Source organism: Myotis yumanensis, unplaced genomic scaffold (genome assembly GCF_028538775.1).
Source record: "Myotis yumanensis isolate MYYU_CA2020_CCGP unplaced genomic scaffold, mMyoYum1.0.hap1 SCAF_21, whole genome shotgun sequence".
NCBI classification, from domain to species: Eukaryota; Metazoa; Chordata; class Mammalia; order Chiroptera; family Vespertilionidae; genus Myotis; species Myotis yumanensis.
In genome coordinates this window covers 8,997,805-9,014,176 of record NW_027223772.1, presented here as the reverse complement: position 1 = coordinate 9,014,176, position 16,372 = coordinate 8,997,805, and the positions used below count along the sequence as shown (strand labels likewise).

Here is a 16,372-nt window from a genome sequence, read left to right as displayed (position 1 = left end):
CGCCCAACCACTCCCAAACACGCCCATGAACGTGTTCTCTCGTGTTGTACCCTAGGTGCTCACCTGTTCTTTTTCATTGGCTTCCACTGCATGTGTTGGATGACCCAGGTTTAGGCATTGGGCCATTCTGATTTCTTCAAAGCGGGATCTGTTTCCCACGGACACCAGCAAGCACGCTGCAACTCTGGGAGAGACCTGGTAGCAGTATCAACAGCCATAGGCCCACCAAAAGATACCCCAAATCTATTGCTCCTCCCATATCCCAGGCTAACCCTACCTCAGTCCAAGCAATCTCTTAGAATTATCTAGAATATCGCAGTTGCTTCCTAGCTCTTCTCCCTGCTCCCAATATCATTACTTCTCCGCCCACCCACCAGCCAAAGAAATCTTTTTAGAAACACAAGTTATGTCATAGCATTCCCTTTGTAAAACCTTCCCGGGGACTTGCAATTGCATTCAGACTACAATTAAAATAATTTGTTTGGTTTGAAGGTCTCCCTGCTTCTACCCTTGTCCCCCAATATCTGATCTCAACACAGCAGGCAGAGTGATTTAGACCCTGCTATTCCTCTGCTCCCCCCAGTGGCTCCCAACCAGCTCAGAGCCCCCACGGTGGCCGCAAAGGCCCTACACAACCCACCAACCCATCACCTGGGACCCATCTAGTACCATTCATTCCCACCCAAGCTCCTTACTCGTCTCACTTAGGTCTTGGCTCAAATGTCACTTCCTTGGTGAGGCTTCACTGACCGCGACAAGACGGACTGCTTTCCCATGCCCACACTCCCACCTCATTCCGTTTCCTGCCTGGTTTTTTTCCTCTTGACTGCACAGCCACATCTGCCATGACATAAATTCTAGCAGTTTATTTCTTAATTAGAGGCCCAGTGCACGAATTCGTGCACCAGTGGGGTCCCTTGGCCAAAACTGCGGGATCGGGCCAAAACTGGCTCTTCGACATCCCCCGAGGGGTCCTGGATTGCCAGAGGATGCAGGGAGACTGAGGGACCCCACCAATGCACAATCAGGGACAGGGAGGGACGCGGGAGGTTGGCCAGCCGGAGAGGGACCGCAGGAGGACTCCAGGGCATGTCCGGTCCATCTCGCTCAGTCCCTATTGGCCAGACCCCAGGAGTAAGCTAACCTACTGGTCAGAGCATCTGCCCTGTGGTGGTCACTGGGCGTCATAGCGACTGGTCGACCAGTCGACTGTCTGCCCTCTGGTGGTCAGTGGACATCATAGTGAGCAGTTGAGCAGCCTTAGCATATCATTAGCATATAACGCTTTGATTGGTTGAATGGATGATCAGATGACCGGACACGTAGCATATTAGGCTTTTATTATATAGGATTCACTAGAAAGCTCCATGTAAGCTCTGGGAGGATGGATGTATGCTCTATGACACTTGGGATGTTGATCTGCTTTATTCACTTCTGTATCCCAAGTGCCTAGAACAGTGCCTGGCACAAAACAGGTGCTTCATAAATATTATTGAATGAAGGATCTGATCCTGCCTTCTTTGCCGACCTCCCAGATATCTCTCCTCCTCCCACCTGCTCATTCAGCTCCAGCCACAGGCCCTCTCTCTGTTCCCACTGCAGGCCATGCCCAAGCCCCTTCCACACCTTCCCCGCTGTCTGGAATGCTGCAGCACCAACCCCTCCACCCGGGCACTCGCAGTTCACACCTGGAACCTTCTTGCTGATTGGTGAACCCACTTGTTTATTTTCTGTCTCCACTACTGACTGGGACCTCCCAGCAGAGGCTTTGTGTTGTTCACAGCTGCTTCCCTGGTGCCTGCGACTGCTTGGCGCATAGTAGGTCCTGCTCAGCAAGTATGTGGCAGGTGTAACCAGCCCAGCTCATGTGGGTCTCCACTTTCTCAAGTATTATAAGAAGGCTGACGATGCTCTGGCATCTCCTTGTGCTCTTTATCAAATGCTGATTTACAGTCTGTAGCAAGTATAGTTTACAAAGAGCCTCACTTATGACAGGTCCTGCGAAGCTCTGGGAGGCAACTTACAGGGTTGTAATTACCCAGCTTTTGCATCTGAGAAAACTGTTAACTGTGGGACTGGCCCAGGAGGGACAGCCACTACAGTGGAGCTGGGTCTGAATTCACAGCTTTCAACGCTGCTCCTGTGACAGCAGAATTAAGCAGGTTTTTCTAGTCCTTACAAGAAGGTTCAAGGAACCGCAAATCTGCTGGTTTAGCATACACTCAATCCAAGACAGTAATCATGGGAACTTGCCATTGTTTTCCCCAGCTGTCCATGAACACGCTGGTCGGTTGAGAAAGATCACACGATACAAATGAGCTTATCCGCTCGGGATTGACATGATTACTGAACATCTAGATACATATTTAAACGTGTTCACTTGTTCAGCTCATGGGTGCACCTGGAAGCACTGGGTTGAAGTTTCACGCAGCACAGCTTCGCGGGCTGTCCCGCGGGAGCAAGCAGTGGCCAGGCCGTCCCGCACCGAGGGAGGGGGACTTGGTGAGGTGTGGCTGGGCTCTCGGAAGGTCCCGGCCTGTGAAACCCGGTCAAGGTGCGGAGCACAGCCGCCCGTGGGCACTGGGACTCTGCTCTCCGGCCCCGCCCGCCCGGCCTGAGCGCACCGAGGGCAACCGCGGCCCCGCCACTCCCGGCCCCGCGGGACCTCGCGGGTCGCGCCCATCCCCGCCGGCGGCGCGGACAGTGCCGGCTCGGGTCGCCGCTGAGCGCACCCCCCCGGACCCTGCCGGACCCCTGGCGCCCGCCTCACCCGTAGGTGGTCAGCAGCGCCTTGTTGACCAGCACGATGAGGAAGGAGCAGGTCCCGTAGAAGAGCGCCGACAGCAGCTGGGCCATCCCGGGGGGCAGCCGGCCGGAGGCGGGGTCCGCGCCCGCGCCATTGGCCTGGCGGGTCATGCCCGCGCCGCGCTTGCCGCCCGCCGCCCGCCGCCCGCCTCGGCCCCACTCCCGGCCGCCCCGCCCCAGTTCCGTCTCCGCCCCGTCGCCCCGAGAGGGCGCAGTCCAAACAGGAAGGGGCCCAGCGAACCTCACGTGTCGGCGCGGCCGGCCGGCGCCCCAAAGCTGCGGGCGCGGAGGAGCCGCGCGGCGGGAGTTGGTCCGGGAGCCCGCGCGGGGCACCTGTCGGGGGGCGGGGGTCAGAGCGGGCTTGGGGGAGCCCTGCCTTCTTCCGCACCTCTCCTGGGGAGAAACGCCGCAGTTAAGTTTTAGGGTTGGTTTTACTTTTTCTCTGCAATACTTTTTAAAGGTACAATTTACACAGAATGGAATGCAGATTCTATGAGTCACAGTGTGATGTTTTTGACAAATGCATACACCATGTCACCCCCCCCCCCCCCCCAGGGGCCCTTTTTGCCGGAAGCAGTCAACCAGAAGTCACTCTGTCGCCATGGGTTAGAGTTGCCTTTTCTAGAAATCCCTGTGTCCTCTTTGAAGGCTTTTCCCGCTCTTTGCGTTTTGGCGACTCACCCACGTTTCTGTTCACTGAGGAGCGCTACAGTGTGTCCACTCGCCAGCTGCTGGGCATGCGGGTTGTTTCCAGTTTAGGGCGATTATAAAACACGTTTCCACAAACATCCGTGTGTGTGTGTGTGCGCGCGCGCGCGTTCATTTCCGTTCGGTAGGCCCGGGGGTGGGAGGGCTGGTGCGTGGGCGCGGGCTCAGGCTCCCTCGCTTCTGCGCGCTTTCTGCAGTTGCCTCCCCCCGGGCCCACGCCCTCCCTCTCGGGACAGCAACCAAGCATGTGTGCTGGTGACGTTAACTGAAGGCGAGCCTCCCAGTACCGCCTGCTCTGACCAGAGTCCACGTGCTTTAGCAATGTTTAGTGTCCCATATTTTCATTGTAAATAATTAACTTTAAAATTCTGAAATCTTAGCTTTTCAGAAAAGCTAAATATTTCAACTTAGATGTTTGCGCCTAATTATATCCATGCCATACAATTGGTTTTCTATTGTAGGCACTGAACAACCAAGAATCTTTTCAACACTGATAAGAACTAAAGCAGAACTTTTGACAAATGACTAGCACTAAAAAAGTCAGGAAGGAAGAGTACACATTACCCAAAACAAGAAAAAACACAAGACCATTTTAAAATAGAAAATGAATTCATAGGCAAGTTGAATAAAATCATCTGAACTTGAAGTCATTTTGGTTCATTTCCTAAAAAATCAATTAAGTTTCCAGTGAGTCTCCAAATAAGTTTTGACTGCAAAACAGTGAAGTCACTTTTAATGACAGCCTTAATATTTGCATTTAATTTGTTTCTATGTCCATACTTCCAAGACTATATCGCTGTTAAAATCTCATCCTTACTCAGTTGACGTCAGAAGTGGAGTTGCAATTCTTTTGCAAAGCCCCAGGCTGCACATTGCCATTTCCAGTGCAGAACTAAAGATAAACTAAAAATAAGTCATGAAAAATGCAAAGATCTGCTTGACTCAGGTGCCCCCGGATGCAACACATCCTGAATAGAAGTAAAGTGAAATCCCATTCCTGATTTCCCTAACGTAAGATCTGCCATAGGGCTGGCAATACTATGTACACCAGTGTACTTTTAACACTAATAATGAACCAGATGAGAAAGTTAAATGAATATCTATAACCTAAAAGGCCATCATTCTAAAGTAAGAAAAAGCAACTCATATTATGGTTCCAACTATTCTAAAAAGATGACTGGAATGAGACCAGAATCTACACTAATAAAAGAGAAACATGCAAATTGGTATCACTCCGCTACACTCAGCCAATCAGGATGAGTATGCAAATTACCCCAACAAAGATGGCGGTTAGTTTGCATATGCAGGCCAAAGAGGCTTGCCTTCTCCTCTGTGGCCAGAGCGAAGGCCTGGGTCCTGGGGTAAACCGGTGCCGGCAGCCAGGGGAAGGAAGGCTTATTGCACGAATCTCTTCGTGCAATGGGCCTCTAGTGAAATATAAAATGTTATCAAAATAATAAAAGAAGCCTGGAGAGCCACAGGTGATATTTCTTTCTAAATCTTAATTTTTTAAATCATGGTTGTTATATTTTTGATAGGAAAACAAATTATAAAGGGTTCAAGAATGAGCATGTACTTTAAACTGTAAATTAACATTTTATTGAAAGCATCTTTTCAAATTACAGCATGTTTATTTCTTATGCTGTTAATTCTGCCAAACTACAGCTTAGCCATATGAAGCATAAAACACTTCAAAAATTTGAATGTAAACCACATTTTTAAAACAAAAAGCAGTCCTAACACACCTCAGATTTAAAATGCCAATGTATTTTGTCCAAGTATATAGCTTATATCAAAAAACCCTTAGCTTATGCCCAAGAATCTACTTTTGAAGTATTATATTTTAAATATTTCTATAGTAAATAGTTGTAATAATTTCTGAAACTTTCAATTATACAAATAAAGAATGTGAATATAACTATTATAGTTGACAAAAGCTGACCAGAGAAACAAAAGCCCTTACTTTTGAAGGCTTTAAATTGTATTTTTGAATTGGCAAGTATTTGTATTTTTTAAATTCTTACCATCTTCCTTCTTTATGTAATTTCATCTAATTTTAGATTTCTCAAGACTGATAAGTGTTGCTTTTTATAATTCATTTAAATCATACTTGAAAGGAAAAATCTAGAGAAAAATGTTGACAGCCAAACCAAGAAAATTCAATGCTATAGTCTCTTTTACTGTGCCGATAAGTGCTCCAAGTTAAAATTCTATATATCAGATTACAAACAAAATTCTTAGACCATTACAAATATAAATTTTCTTATTTAAAAAATCCTTCAAGATCTGTAATTTACTGTACTGAGGATTACATTTGTAAAGTATGTCCTCATCATATACATTATTTGTTATCATCTTTCACACTTTTGTTCCTTTTCAAGGCATTTAATCCCTCCCCTCCCCACAGCTACATATGTGACACTGTGACTGCAACACACTGGGATTTGGGGAGGAAGAAGCATATATTTTAGATAATGTTTAAACCATATCTGTTGGCTACGAAGTAAAAGGCGCTGAAGAGCCATGTTTCCCTTTATTATTCTGAGGTTTACTCCAATTAAGCAATCTATAAAAATTTCTGTTGTTCATGTTATTTAGTTTCTGCTTAAAACCAAGGCTAAAATGATCGAGGCTTTTGCCTACATAAAGGAGGTGAACCCCTCAGATCTTGATTTTTCTGTTCATGCTTCAGTACATAAAGTGGTGTTTAAAAATGGCATCTATTTGGAAAAATGGTTTAAAACCACCACACAAGTTAACACACATGCAGTTAAAACTATCCCAGAAGCATACTTATTTGAGTGGCTAATCTTTTCTGCAGTGTTTAACTGATAGTTGAATTTAGTGAGCACAAAATAATTTGGCATGTTATTCTGAAAAGCAATAAGGTGGCTTTATGCACTGAAAATATAAATAGGTGGCTTTCATTTGCTAATAATTCTAAATAAGCAGTACAATTGAAATTTAGTGTTTGCTAACAAAAGATCTAAAACAGTTCACTACAAAACAACCCTGTAGATGTCCCTTTTATTAATAAAAATCCAAGTGCCAAATCTCAGTACAGGGCCCATATTTAAAAAAAAAAAAATTACCAGGTTACCTAGACTTTGCAAGATTAACCACTCAATTTCAGCAAATGAGAAATATGAAATGTGCAAAAGTTCCCAAGTTAAGAGAGGGATAACAAGTGCTTTTCAAAACTAAACATCATAGTAAGTTGTAAAGCCTCAGAAAGATAGAATAAGACCAATTTTACTCCGATTTTAAAAATTCTTAACTATTAAGCATTTTACCAAGATCCTCAAATATCTACTTTTCTTTCAAAATCCGTAACTTAGGACATCTTCTGAAATAGGCAGTTTTCCATTTCTCTAGTCTTATTAGTCACACTATTTTGCAATTTAAAAACATCTTTCACACATCTCCCACTTTCTCACTTACTTCAGTGTTGACAGTATTGTTAAACGTACTAGTACAAATTGTTAAAAATGATCTTATAAATAATCTCTCCTAACCTTCTTTGGCTACATGTCCCATTCTGCTTTCGTTTTTTTTACCTAAAAGTGTCTTACTCTGAAAGTGCTTCCTGTGAAAACTGCTTCCAATGAATGAATTAAACTTGCAAAATCTAGCTTCCCACAATACGTAGTTTCCTACCCTGTACTAGAAGTCCCATATTTACAAAATATTTTAAACTTTACAACATCCATTACCATATAAAAAAAGTGCAATTCTCTCTCACCCCATATTTCGGGGCAATAACATTCTTCATCAATTTCTACAGAATAGCAGCCTATGGTAAGCAAATAAGGTGCTTAGCTTATGCCCAAGGATCTACTTCTGAAGTATGCTGGGCAGTACTTTTGTACAGTGGGAGTCAGTGTGCAGGCTACTGGCGGAGCGGCGCACCGGTCAGGTTGGCGAGCTCGATGAGCGCCAGGGCTCCGTGCAGACGCTCGCGCTGCTCCTGCAGCCGCCGTTGGGCCCCGCTCTTCTCGTCGTCCTCCTCGTCCGACTGCAGGTATTCCAGAGGGTCCTGCTGCTCCTGGTCGGCCTTCTGCGCGAGCTTCCCCTTCAAGGTAGGGGTGCGCTGCTCTTTTGTTTCCCAATACCTACGGGACATGCAACCGCGTGAATTAGAGGGTATAGACGACATCCTCAAAGGTTTACTTTGCTTGTTTAAAAAAGGGTTCTTTACCACAGTATTCAATGCGTTTTAGTTCCCAAAGTTACAGAATGATTTCACATTTATTATACACCTTTCTCATTACAGAGGAAACAATTCAAGTTCAAGAAGTTGAGGGACTTTCTCAGATTTTCAAAAACTGGCAGTTCTGGGTCTCATACTCAACTCTCTAATCATGTGTTTTTGCCATTAAACTATGCCTTAAAGATCATATGTAAAATGCACGAAGGTATAGAAATAGTAGAACAAATAAACATTAAAAACCTATTTATACTATCCACAGAGGGATGGTGACTTCTGACTGAGTTAACTAAGAGAAACTTAAAACTTACAAAATATGATTTACAGATTAATATCTGTAACACATAGAACTTATTCAAAAATTTAAGAACACCACCATTATTCTATGACATGGCCAACTGGTGATTCACAAGAGAAAATGCAAACTTGGTAAATTAAAGAAATAAATGACAGTATCATTATATCCAAAAATGCCCCTACAAAGACTTGTATATTAATGTTTATAACAGCCTTACTTATACCCTGCAATAACCCAATGTCCGTCAACAGATGACTGAATAAACAAGTTGAAGTATATCCATACAATGGATTACTACTCAGTGATAAAAAAGAATGAACTATTGACACATGGATGAATCTCAAAATAATTGAGTGAAAGAAGCCAGACAAACCGCGAGTGCATACTGTATGGCTTCACTTGTATAAAACACTAGAAAATGCAAACTAATGTATTGTAACAGGAGTAGGTCAGTGTTGTTCAGGTAGAAGTGGGAGGAAGGGATTATGAAAGGGCTTGAGGAAATGCTGCGAGTGATGAATATGTTCATGATCTTGATGGGGATGATTTCACAGATGCAAACGTGACCAAATGTGTGAAATTGCACACTTTAAATATTTACAATTTATTATATGTCCATTATACCTCAGTAAACCTGTTTTTAAAATTAGATACAAAAAAAGGACAACTACTAGATGTCAGAAAATCCAGGCTACTCAAACTGGAAAAGTTGTGGCAATACCCAGAGGTACAAAAAAAGAAATGCAAATAGTTCAGTCTGACTTGAAGGACAACTAAAAAAGGAGAGTGGCAAAAGGTAGGTTTAACTGGGTCGGCAGGGACCAGGTACAGAAGGGCTTTGAATGCCATAATAGAGTTTAGACTTCGTACTGAGGATCACACAGCATTTTACAAAGATCCTGTGGAAGCAGCATGGAGAATGGATTGAGAGGGATGACGTAGCTCAATGTGAGTTCTTAAGGAAGTAGATGGGAGAGAGGATAAAGACAGGATGACCAACAAGTTTCTGGCTTGGGCCAAATTAGAGATAAGGGGGCAGTGGAGGCCAGCCAGGAGGAGGGAGCGGAGGTAGGAAGTGATCAGTAGCAAGGCAGACACAAGCCCTGCCCTGTGGAGCTTAGTGCAGCAGGGGAGACGGATACTGAGTGAGTGAATAAGTGTGCCATGCAGGTCTTGAAAGGGAAAATACAGTGTTTTATAAAAGTATCTATTAAGTGAGTCTAACCTGTGTTTTGGGGTTGGTGAGCAGGTCAGGGAAGAACTTCCTGAAGTGAGGTTTAACCTGAGTAAGAAATGAAGACTAAGCCCCGTGGCTAAATGAAGAGGGAAGCAGCATGCCTGCAGAGGCAGCAGTGAGCACGAAGGCGCGGAAACCACAGGGAGAGCGGAAACCGAAGGGAGAGCGGTGCTGAGAAACCAGGAGCCAGATGGCATTGCAGAGGGAGGCAGAGCTCCAGCAGCACTCAGGGGCTTAGACTTTATCCCAAGTGCAGAGGAAGCCCAGAACGCAAGGGAGTGGCACCCTCAGCAGCTGGCGGGTAACTCCTTACATCAAAATACCCGTAGGGAACATTTTTTATACTGCCCTCCCCCCCTTGCTGCCATTAAAAAAAATTAAACTGGGTGATTCTTGGAACATCTCTCTCTATATAGCTCTATCCATATATATCTGTATCTATAGATATGGGGAAATATGGATATACATATATCCCCACAATAATCAGCACAGATCTAATTCTAATATGAGAAAATGAAGAGGCGTTGCACTAACAAATGAAATATGCATTAAATATCCTTTTTAAATGAGGGAAAACTCTTGCTTTTAAAATACATTGTGGTACAGACAATTAATTACTCAAGAGTGCCCTAACTGGTTTGGCTCAGTGGATAGAGCATCGGCCTGCAGACTGAAAGGTCCCAGGTTCGATTCCGGCCAAGGGCATGTACCTTGGTTGCGGGCACATCCCCAGTAGGAGGTGTGCAGGAGGCAGCTGATCGATGTTTCTCTCTCATCGATATTTCTAACTCTCTATCCTTCTCCTTTCCTCTCTGTGAAAAATCAATAAAATATATTTTTTTAAAAATTACTCAAGAGTAATTAATATCATATAGTTTTCTATCACACATAGGTCCTAATAACACTCCTGTGGTTTAAGAAAATAAAGCACCATTTCAGGTTATTTCATAACATGTGTATAGAAGCAACTTATTTAAAACGAGAGAACTCCGGAAGCCCCCACGTCAGCCCACGAGCGGGTGGCCGTGGTCCAGGGGAGCCTTACTTTGCCAACCACTCGGCAGCAGCCTGGTTGTCCACCGCCTGGTGCTTGCTGAGGGCGTCGGTGGGCTCCTCCCGCTTCAGCCTGGCGTAAGGGTGCTTGGGGCAGTGGCGGTTCGCGTGGGTGAATCTGCTCAGGCAGCCTACAAAGCAGAGGGAAACACCCGTTAGCATCGGGACTGCGGCCCACATGGGAAACGTTCAGTTTCACTGGGAACCAGGAAAAGTAAGACAGACCATGAGAAAGCGTTCTCTAACGTGGAGGAGGAAATGAAACCCTAAGCACAGAATTTATCAATGCTCGTGAGGGGGGCGGGCGATGCTCTTTCACCTCTTGGTCACTGCGTTATAAATGCACGCAACTCCCCCACCCCCACCCCCGGGAAGTGATTCATTTGCATGAGTCATAAGTATGGTCAAACCCTCCGACCCTGGGATTCTATTCTCAGGCTCTCTCTTAAGGCAACATCCCAAAAGATGAACAAAGTTTAAGTAGGAAAACGTGACCTTTAGCTTTGTTGGTAACAAACAATTTTTAAAGCAAATTAAATATTCAATATCAATAAGGCAATCGGTGTGTACAGCTGACTCTTGAACAATGTGGGGTTAGGGCAGAAATCCAGATATAACTAGTATATGCTTCAGCAAATTCACTAGATAAAAAGCCTGAAGACATCTGTAACTGACAATAGTAAGAAAACCACAGAGCTACAAAACAGAACTGCATTGGATTTTAATTATAACTGCCTACAAATGTGCACAAGAAAAACATCTTAAGAAACTGTGATAAGAGGTTAAGAAAATCACTTCAGAAAAATGACAAGAAATTACTAACAGTGGCGTGTTAAATGGAAAAGTTTCACCCTAACCGGTTTGGCTCAGTGGATAGAGCATCGGCCTGCAGACTGAAGGGTCCCAGGTTCGATTCCGGTCAAGGGCATGTACCTTGGTTGCGGGCACATCCCCAGTAGGGGGTGTGCAGGAAGCAGCTGATTGATGTTTCTCTCTCATCGATGTTTCTAACTCTCTATCTCTCTTCCTTGCTCTCTGTAAAAAATCAGTAAAATATACTTTAAAATAAAACAAAATAAAATGGAAGTTTCCCCCTTCACTGAAAACACAGACAATATGCTTTCTTGAGTTTAACAGATAAAATGTTTAAAATCAATGTAAAAACCTACTCTAAAGGCTGTATTTACTTTCATAGATTTTTCTACTGCCTACAACTGAATATAGTATTTTTATTTGCCTTTTAAGATTTTCACCTAAAAATATTTTAAAAATCAATCTTTCCCCAGAAATTGAACATGGTGTTTTCTAAAATCTTGGTTTAAAAAAAATCTCTCCTCCCAAAAAATTCAAGCAAAAGTTATTTTTTAACTACTAACTCATTACTAGTTATTACATAAACTTAACTCCTAACATCATACCATTTTCTGAACAAACAAAAGGTTTCTCTCCCGTGTGAAGGCGCTGGTGCGTTTTGAGCTGTCCGCTTTGAACAAAGGCTTTGCCACAGTCTGGATAGTCACACAGGTAGGGTCTCTCACCTATGTAGACAGATGGGATATATTATTTCTGAGAAAATAAGGTTAGAAGAGGGGCTGGGGGAGAGAAACAACCTCTATATAGATCAGGTGTGGGGAACCTTTTTTCTGCCAAGGGCCATTTGGTTATTTATAATATTATTCACTTAATATATATTTATGTTGCTATGAAAAAAGCTCCTAGATTTATTGAATTTCGAGTCCTGCCTGCGGTTGCCTTGGCAGGGCCAGACCAAATAATTTCTCGGGCCTTATACAGCCCAGGGGCCGGACGTTCCCCACCCCTGATAAAGGTCATGATGCCAAACAACAATAAAACACATCAGCCTCTATAGAACTGCAAGTGAAAATGCTAGGCAGCACTTCCATGCTCTGAAGCAGCTGTCCACTGGGAGCACAGTATTTTCCTTAGGCCTTGAGCTTTTAGGTACCCAGGTTCAAATCCTTGAAGTTATCTTCAGCTTAGCCCATATCGTCTCCTCCCCATAATCCAAATCACCTGTTGCAGATTCTTTACAATGTCTCCCACTCCTACTCCCCCTGCAACTTACCCTGGTCGACTGGCAGCCCCTCCACCTCGAACAAGCCCTGGCTGTCCTCTAGTCACTCCACCTGCACAGTACTTCCACAACAGCTGGCACAGAACTCCTGCCTTTGTCATAGCAACTACCTCCTAACTCACCCCAAACCCTATTACACTCCTTGGACAAATAAAAATTATCTACTGAGCCCTAGCCAGTTTGGCTCAGTGGATAAAGGGTAGGCCTGCGTACTGAGGGGTCCCGGGTTCAATTCTGGTCAAGGGCATGTACCTCGGTTGCAGGCTCATCAGGGCACTTGTGGGGGGCAACCAATTGATGTGTCTCTCTCTCACGGAGATGTTTCTCTCTCTGTCTCTCCCCCTCCCTTCCCCTTGTTCTAAAAAAAAAAAAAAATCAGTGGAAAAATGTCCTTGAGTGAGATTAACCAAAAAAAATAATAATAATAATTATCTGCTGACTTCTAATTGGTCCCCGAAGATGCGCAATGTAGCTACTGGGTTAAGGGGCAGGGCTTATCTTTACTTCAACCCTGAGATTCATTCCAGCTAGGACAGTTCCTATCTTGCTCTACTTGCAAATCCTATCTTCTCTGCCCATTCAAACCTTCTCAGTCCTGTAGGGTCTCAGTGAAACTCCTCCTACCTCCAAATAAGGAAGCTCTGTATCCTTTCACTTGGTATCCTGTGTTGTTTGTGGGTCATGGAACTCTCCTTATACAAAGATGCACAACACCTCATACTCCCTTTAATTCCCATACTCAACACAGTGCTAGGCTGGAGGAAGTGCTCAACAATGTTGTTCAGTCATAATTAAATAATTATTTCTTGAAAAATTATTCTTTGATCAACAATTATATTCTGGTTCTTCCAATATAACTCAAAGACCAGGAACCAGTCCTCCCTAAATTTCTCATTATTTAGAAATGTACTAAATGGTTGTGATAGTTGGACACAAGGTAATAAAACACAGAAGATAGGAGGATTATTTAAAGTAGTAAGAGAGAAGCTCTTTACAAAGTATATATTATTAGATCTTAACTATTCCATGATCTTGGGCTCAATTTCCTGACATACAGCATAGCAGGCAGATACCTGGAAGTATCAGGTGACACACAGTGGATTAATGATCAGGACTGGGACTCAGAGATCTTTTCATTATGCCACATGGTCTTGAATCTTATCTACACTGGCAACATGTACTCCACAGCCTGCAAACCAATTACTTGGGGTATTTCAAATTAATTAGATTTTTCTTCCAGATTTTTTTTAATTTCAAGAAAAGCGATTTTAAATACAATAATGTTACATGCAATAATCAATAATATTTCAAGAAAATCTATCTTAAATATAATAATGTTACATGTAATAAACATATCTCAAGAAAAATGATTTTAAATGTCACATGCAATAAACACTAATATTTCAAGAATAAAAGGATTTTAAGTATAATAATATTACCAAAACTGTAGTAACATATTATGATATCACAAAAGTTGTAGGAAATATTAAAAATCTGCAAATAACAGGATTACCTCTATTATGCTTCTAGAATATTTTTTTCCCTCTGGCTCTATTTTTGTTCAGTTCATGTTGTTCTTTATATTCCACAAATGAGTGAGATCATATGATATTCATCTTTCTCCAACTGGCTTATTTTGCTTAGCATGATGCTTTTAAAGGCTATTTTGTCAGATATGAGTATTGCTACTCCAGCTTTTTTTATCCTTTTCCATTTGCATGGGAAATTTTTTTCTCATCCCTGCACTTTCACCCTGTGTGTGTCTTTTATTTTGAGGTGGGTCTCTTGTAGACAGCATATAGTTGGGTCATGTTTTTGTATCCATTCAGCTACCCTACACCTTTTGATTGGAGCATTTAATCCAGTTACACTTAGGATTATTGAGAGGTACTTATTTATAGCCATTTTAATTCGGTATGACTAGGTTTCTCTCTGTTTCTTCTTCTCAGCAATCCCTTTAGTATTTCTTGTAATGTTGGCTTGGTGGTGATGAACTCCTTTAGCCTTTTTTTTTTGTCCGGGAAACTTTTTGTTTGACCCTCTATTTTGAATGATAGTCTTGCTGGATATAGTAATCTTGGTCTCAGATCCTTGCTTTCCATCACCTTGAGTACTTCATGCCATTCCCTTCTGGCCTGTAGAGTTTCTGGTAAGAAATCAGGTGTCAGCCTTATGGGAACTCCTTTGTAGGTAACAGTTTTCTTTTCTCTTGCTGCCTTTAAGATTCTCTGTCTTTATTTTTGGCATTTTAATTATGATGTGTCTGGGTGTGCGTCTTTTTGGGTTCTTCTTGTTTGGGGTTCTCTGTGCCTGCTGAACTTGTGTGACTTTTTCCTTTACCAGGTTAGGGAAGTTTTCTACCATTATTTCTTCAAACACCTTCTCTATTCCTTTCTCCCTCTTCTGGCACACCTGCTATTCTAATATTGTTACATTTCACATTGTCTCACAGCTCCCTTAAGCTGTCCTCCTGTTTTTTAATTGTTTTTTCTTTTTGGTTCTCTGAGTGATATTTTCTAATTCACTGATTCGATCCTCAGCTTCCCCTAATTTGCTGTGTATTCTTTCCAATGTTTCTTTATTTGTGTTATGTCATTCTTTATGCCAGACTGTTCTTTTTTCATAGTTACTATATCTTTTTTCATACTGTTGAGTATTTTTTAACATCATTACTTTGAACTCTATTTCAGATCATTTCTTATCTCTATTTCATTTATCTCTTCTTCTGGAGAATTCGCTAGCTCTTTCATTTGGGGGTTGTTTCTTTGTTTCTCATTTTGGTTGTCTGGGTTTGTGACTATGTATTAGGTGGGTCCTCTACACCTCTCAATCTCTAGCACAGGACAGTGTTAAAAACTGTTTCTGTCTAATTGGATCAGGCAAAGACGCAAAGCCTGCAAAGCCTCCAGAGACAGCCTCTGTCTACAGACTAATAGGATTCTGGCTTGAATTGCCCCCAGGCAATCATCCTCAGGTGTGGTGAGAGTTTTTTTTAACAGGGTGGGGCAGTTGCTTCTGCCTGGAGACTAATTGTTACTTTTAAACCCTTAAGTGGCCTCAGGGCAAGGTGTTTTACAATAGGGTGTGTCGACTGTCTTCCCCCGAGGCGAGGCAGATGTCTATGTGGGAAAGATGTCCTCTGCTCTGTGAGAGAATGACTTAGTCCAGGAAACTTGGGGTGTCTGCCTTCTGAGCTCTATCCCCCGAGTCCCCAGGCCTGGGTTCTGCTCTCACAGTTCCAGTCCATTTCACCCTCCCTCTGCCAGAACACAAGGTGCATTGGCCCTTTAAGAGGGTGCCCAAACTTCCAGCTGCCACTCCCTGGCAGACAGCACCCACCCCACTGCTTTTCACAGCCAGTTGTTATGTGAGTACCCTCCTCTGTTTGGTGCTCTCTGCTGGGGAAGCCCATCTTCAGGATTAGATTCCCGAGTTCTCAGTGGCTCCCCCCGACAGCTGAGATATCTCTCCGGGACTTCAGTTGCCATCTGTGGGTGCCCGGCCAGCCCTTTCACGCCTCCACCCCTCCTACCAGTCTCTATGTGGTCTCCACCTTCGGTCCTTGGGAATCAGGGTTCTCTCTTGCATTATTCCAGAAGCCTTTCTGTATTTCAGTTGTAATTCCAGCTTACTCCTGGGAGCATGTCCATGCAGCATCCTCCTACTCTGCACGGACATGCTCTTTAAAAATACAAAAATTCTGTTCTGGCCAGGGCAGAATTTTGTCATAGCAACTACCTCCTGGTGGCTCAGTTGGTTGGAGCGTTGGTCCCACACACCAAAAGGTTGGGAGTTCGATTCCCAGTCAGGGCACATACCTCGGTTTCAGGTTCAGTCACCAGTGGGGCACATATGGGAGGCAACAGATTAATGTTTCTCTCTCACATCAATATTTCTCTCTCTTCTCTCACACTTCTCTCTGCCCCCCCCCCCCCCGCCTTTCTTTCTTTCCCTCTAAAAAAAAATCAA

General features: G+C 43.5%; 2 protein-coding genes across 5 annotated transcripts in view; both read right to left on the bottom strand.

Annotated features, from left to right (window-relative positions):
- The window catches only part of SLC35D2 (solute carrier family 35 member D2), a 51,523-nt gene extending 48,558 nt beyond the window's left edge, over positions 1-2,965 (bottom strand). For 3 of the 4 annotated variants that reach the window (XM_070400808.1, XM_070400809.1, XM_070400811.1), the window contains exon 1: positions 2,771-2,965. In XM_070400808.1, the coding sequence (XP_070256909.1) occupies positions 2,771-2,916 (146 nt within the window). In that variant the 5' untranslated portion in view covers positions 2,917-2,965. Of the gene's footprint in view, positions 1-63; positions 196-2,770 lie in introns of all 4 variants that reach the window. The other variant, XM_070400810.1, reaches the window with a different exon arrangement.
- Positions 2,966-5,126: 2,161 nt separating this feature from the next.
- Positions 5,127-16,372, bottom strand: part of ZNF367 (zinc finger protein 367) — a 32,004-nt gene continuing 20,758 nt past the window's right edge. Inside the window, exons 3-5 of the mRNA XM_070400799.1 lie at positions 11,727-11,846; positions 10,301-10,439; positions 5,127-7,625 (exon numbers count right to left, since the gene is read on the bottom strand). Of these exons, the coding sequence (XP_070256900.1) occupies positions 7,403-7,625; positions 10,301-10,439; positions 11,727-11,846 (482 nt within the window). The 3' untranslated portion in view covers positions 5,127-7,402. The remainder of the gene's footprint in view (positions 7,626-10,300; positions 10,440-11,726; positions 11,847-16,372) is intronic.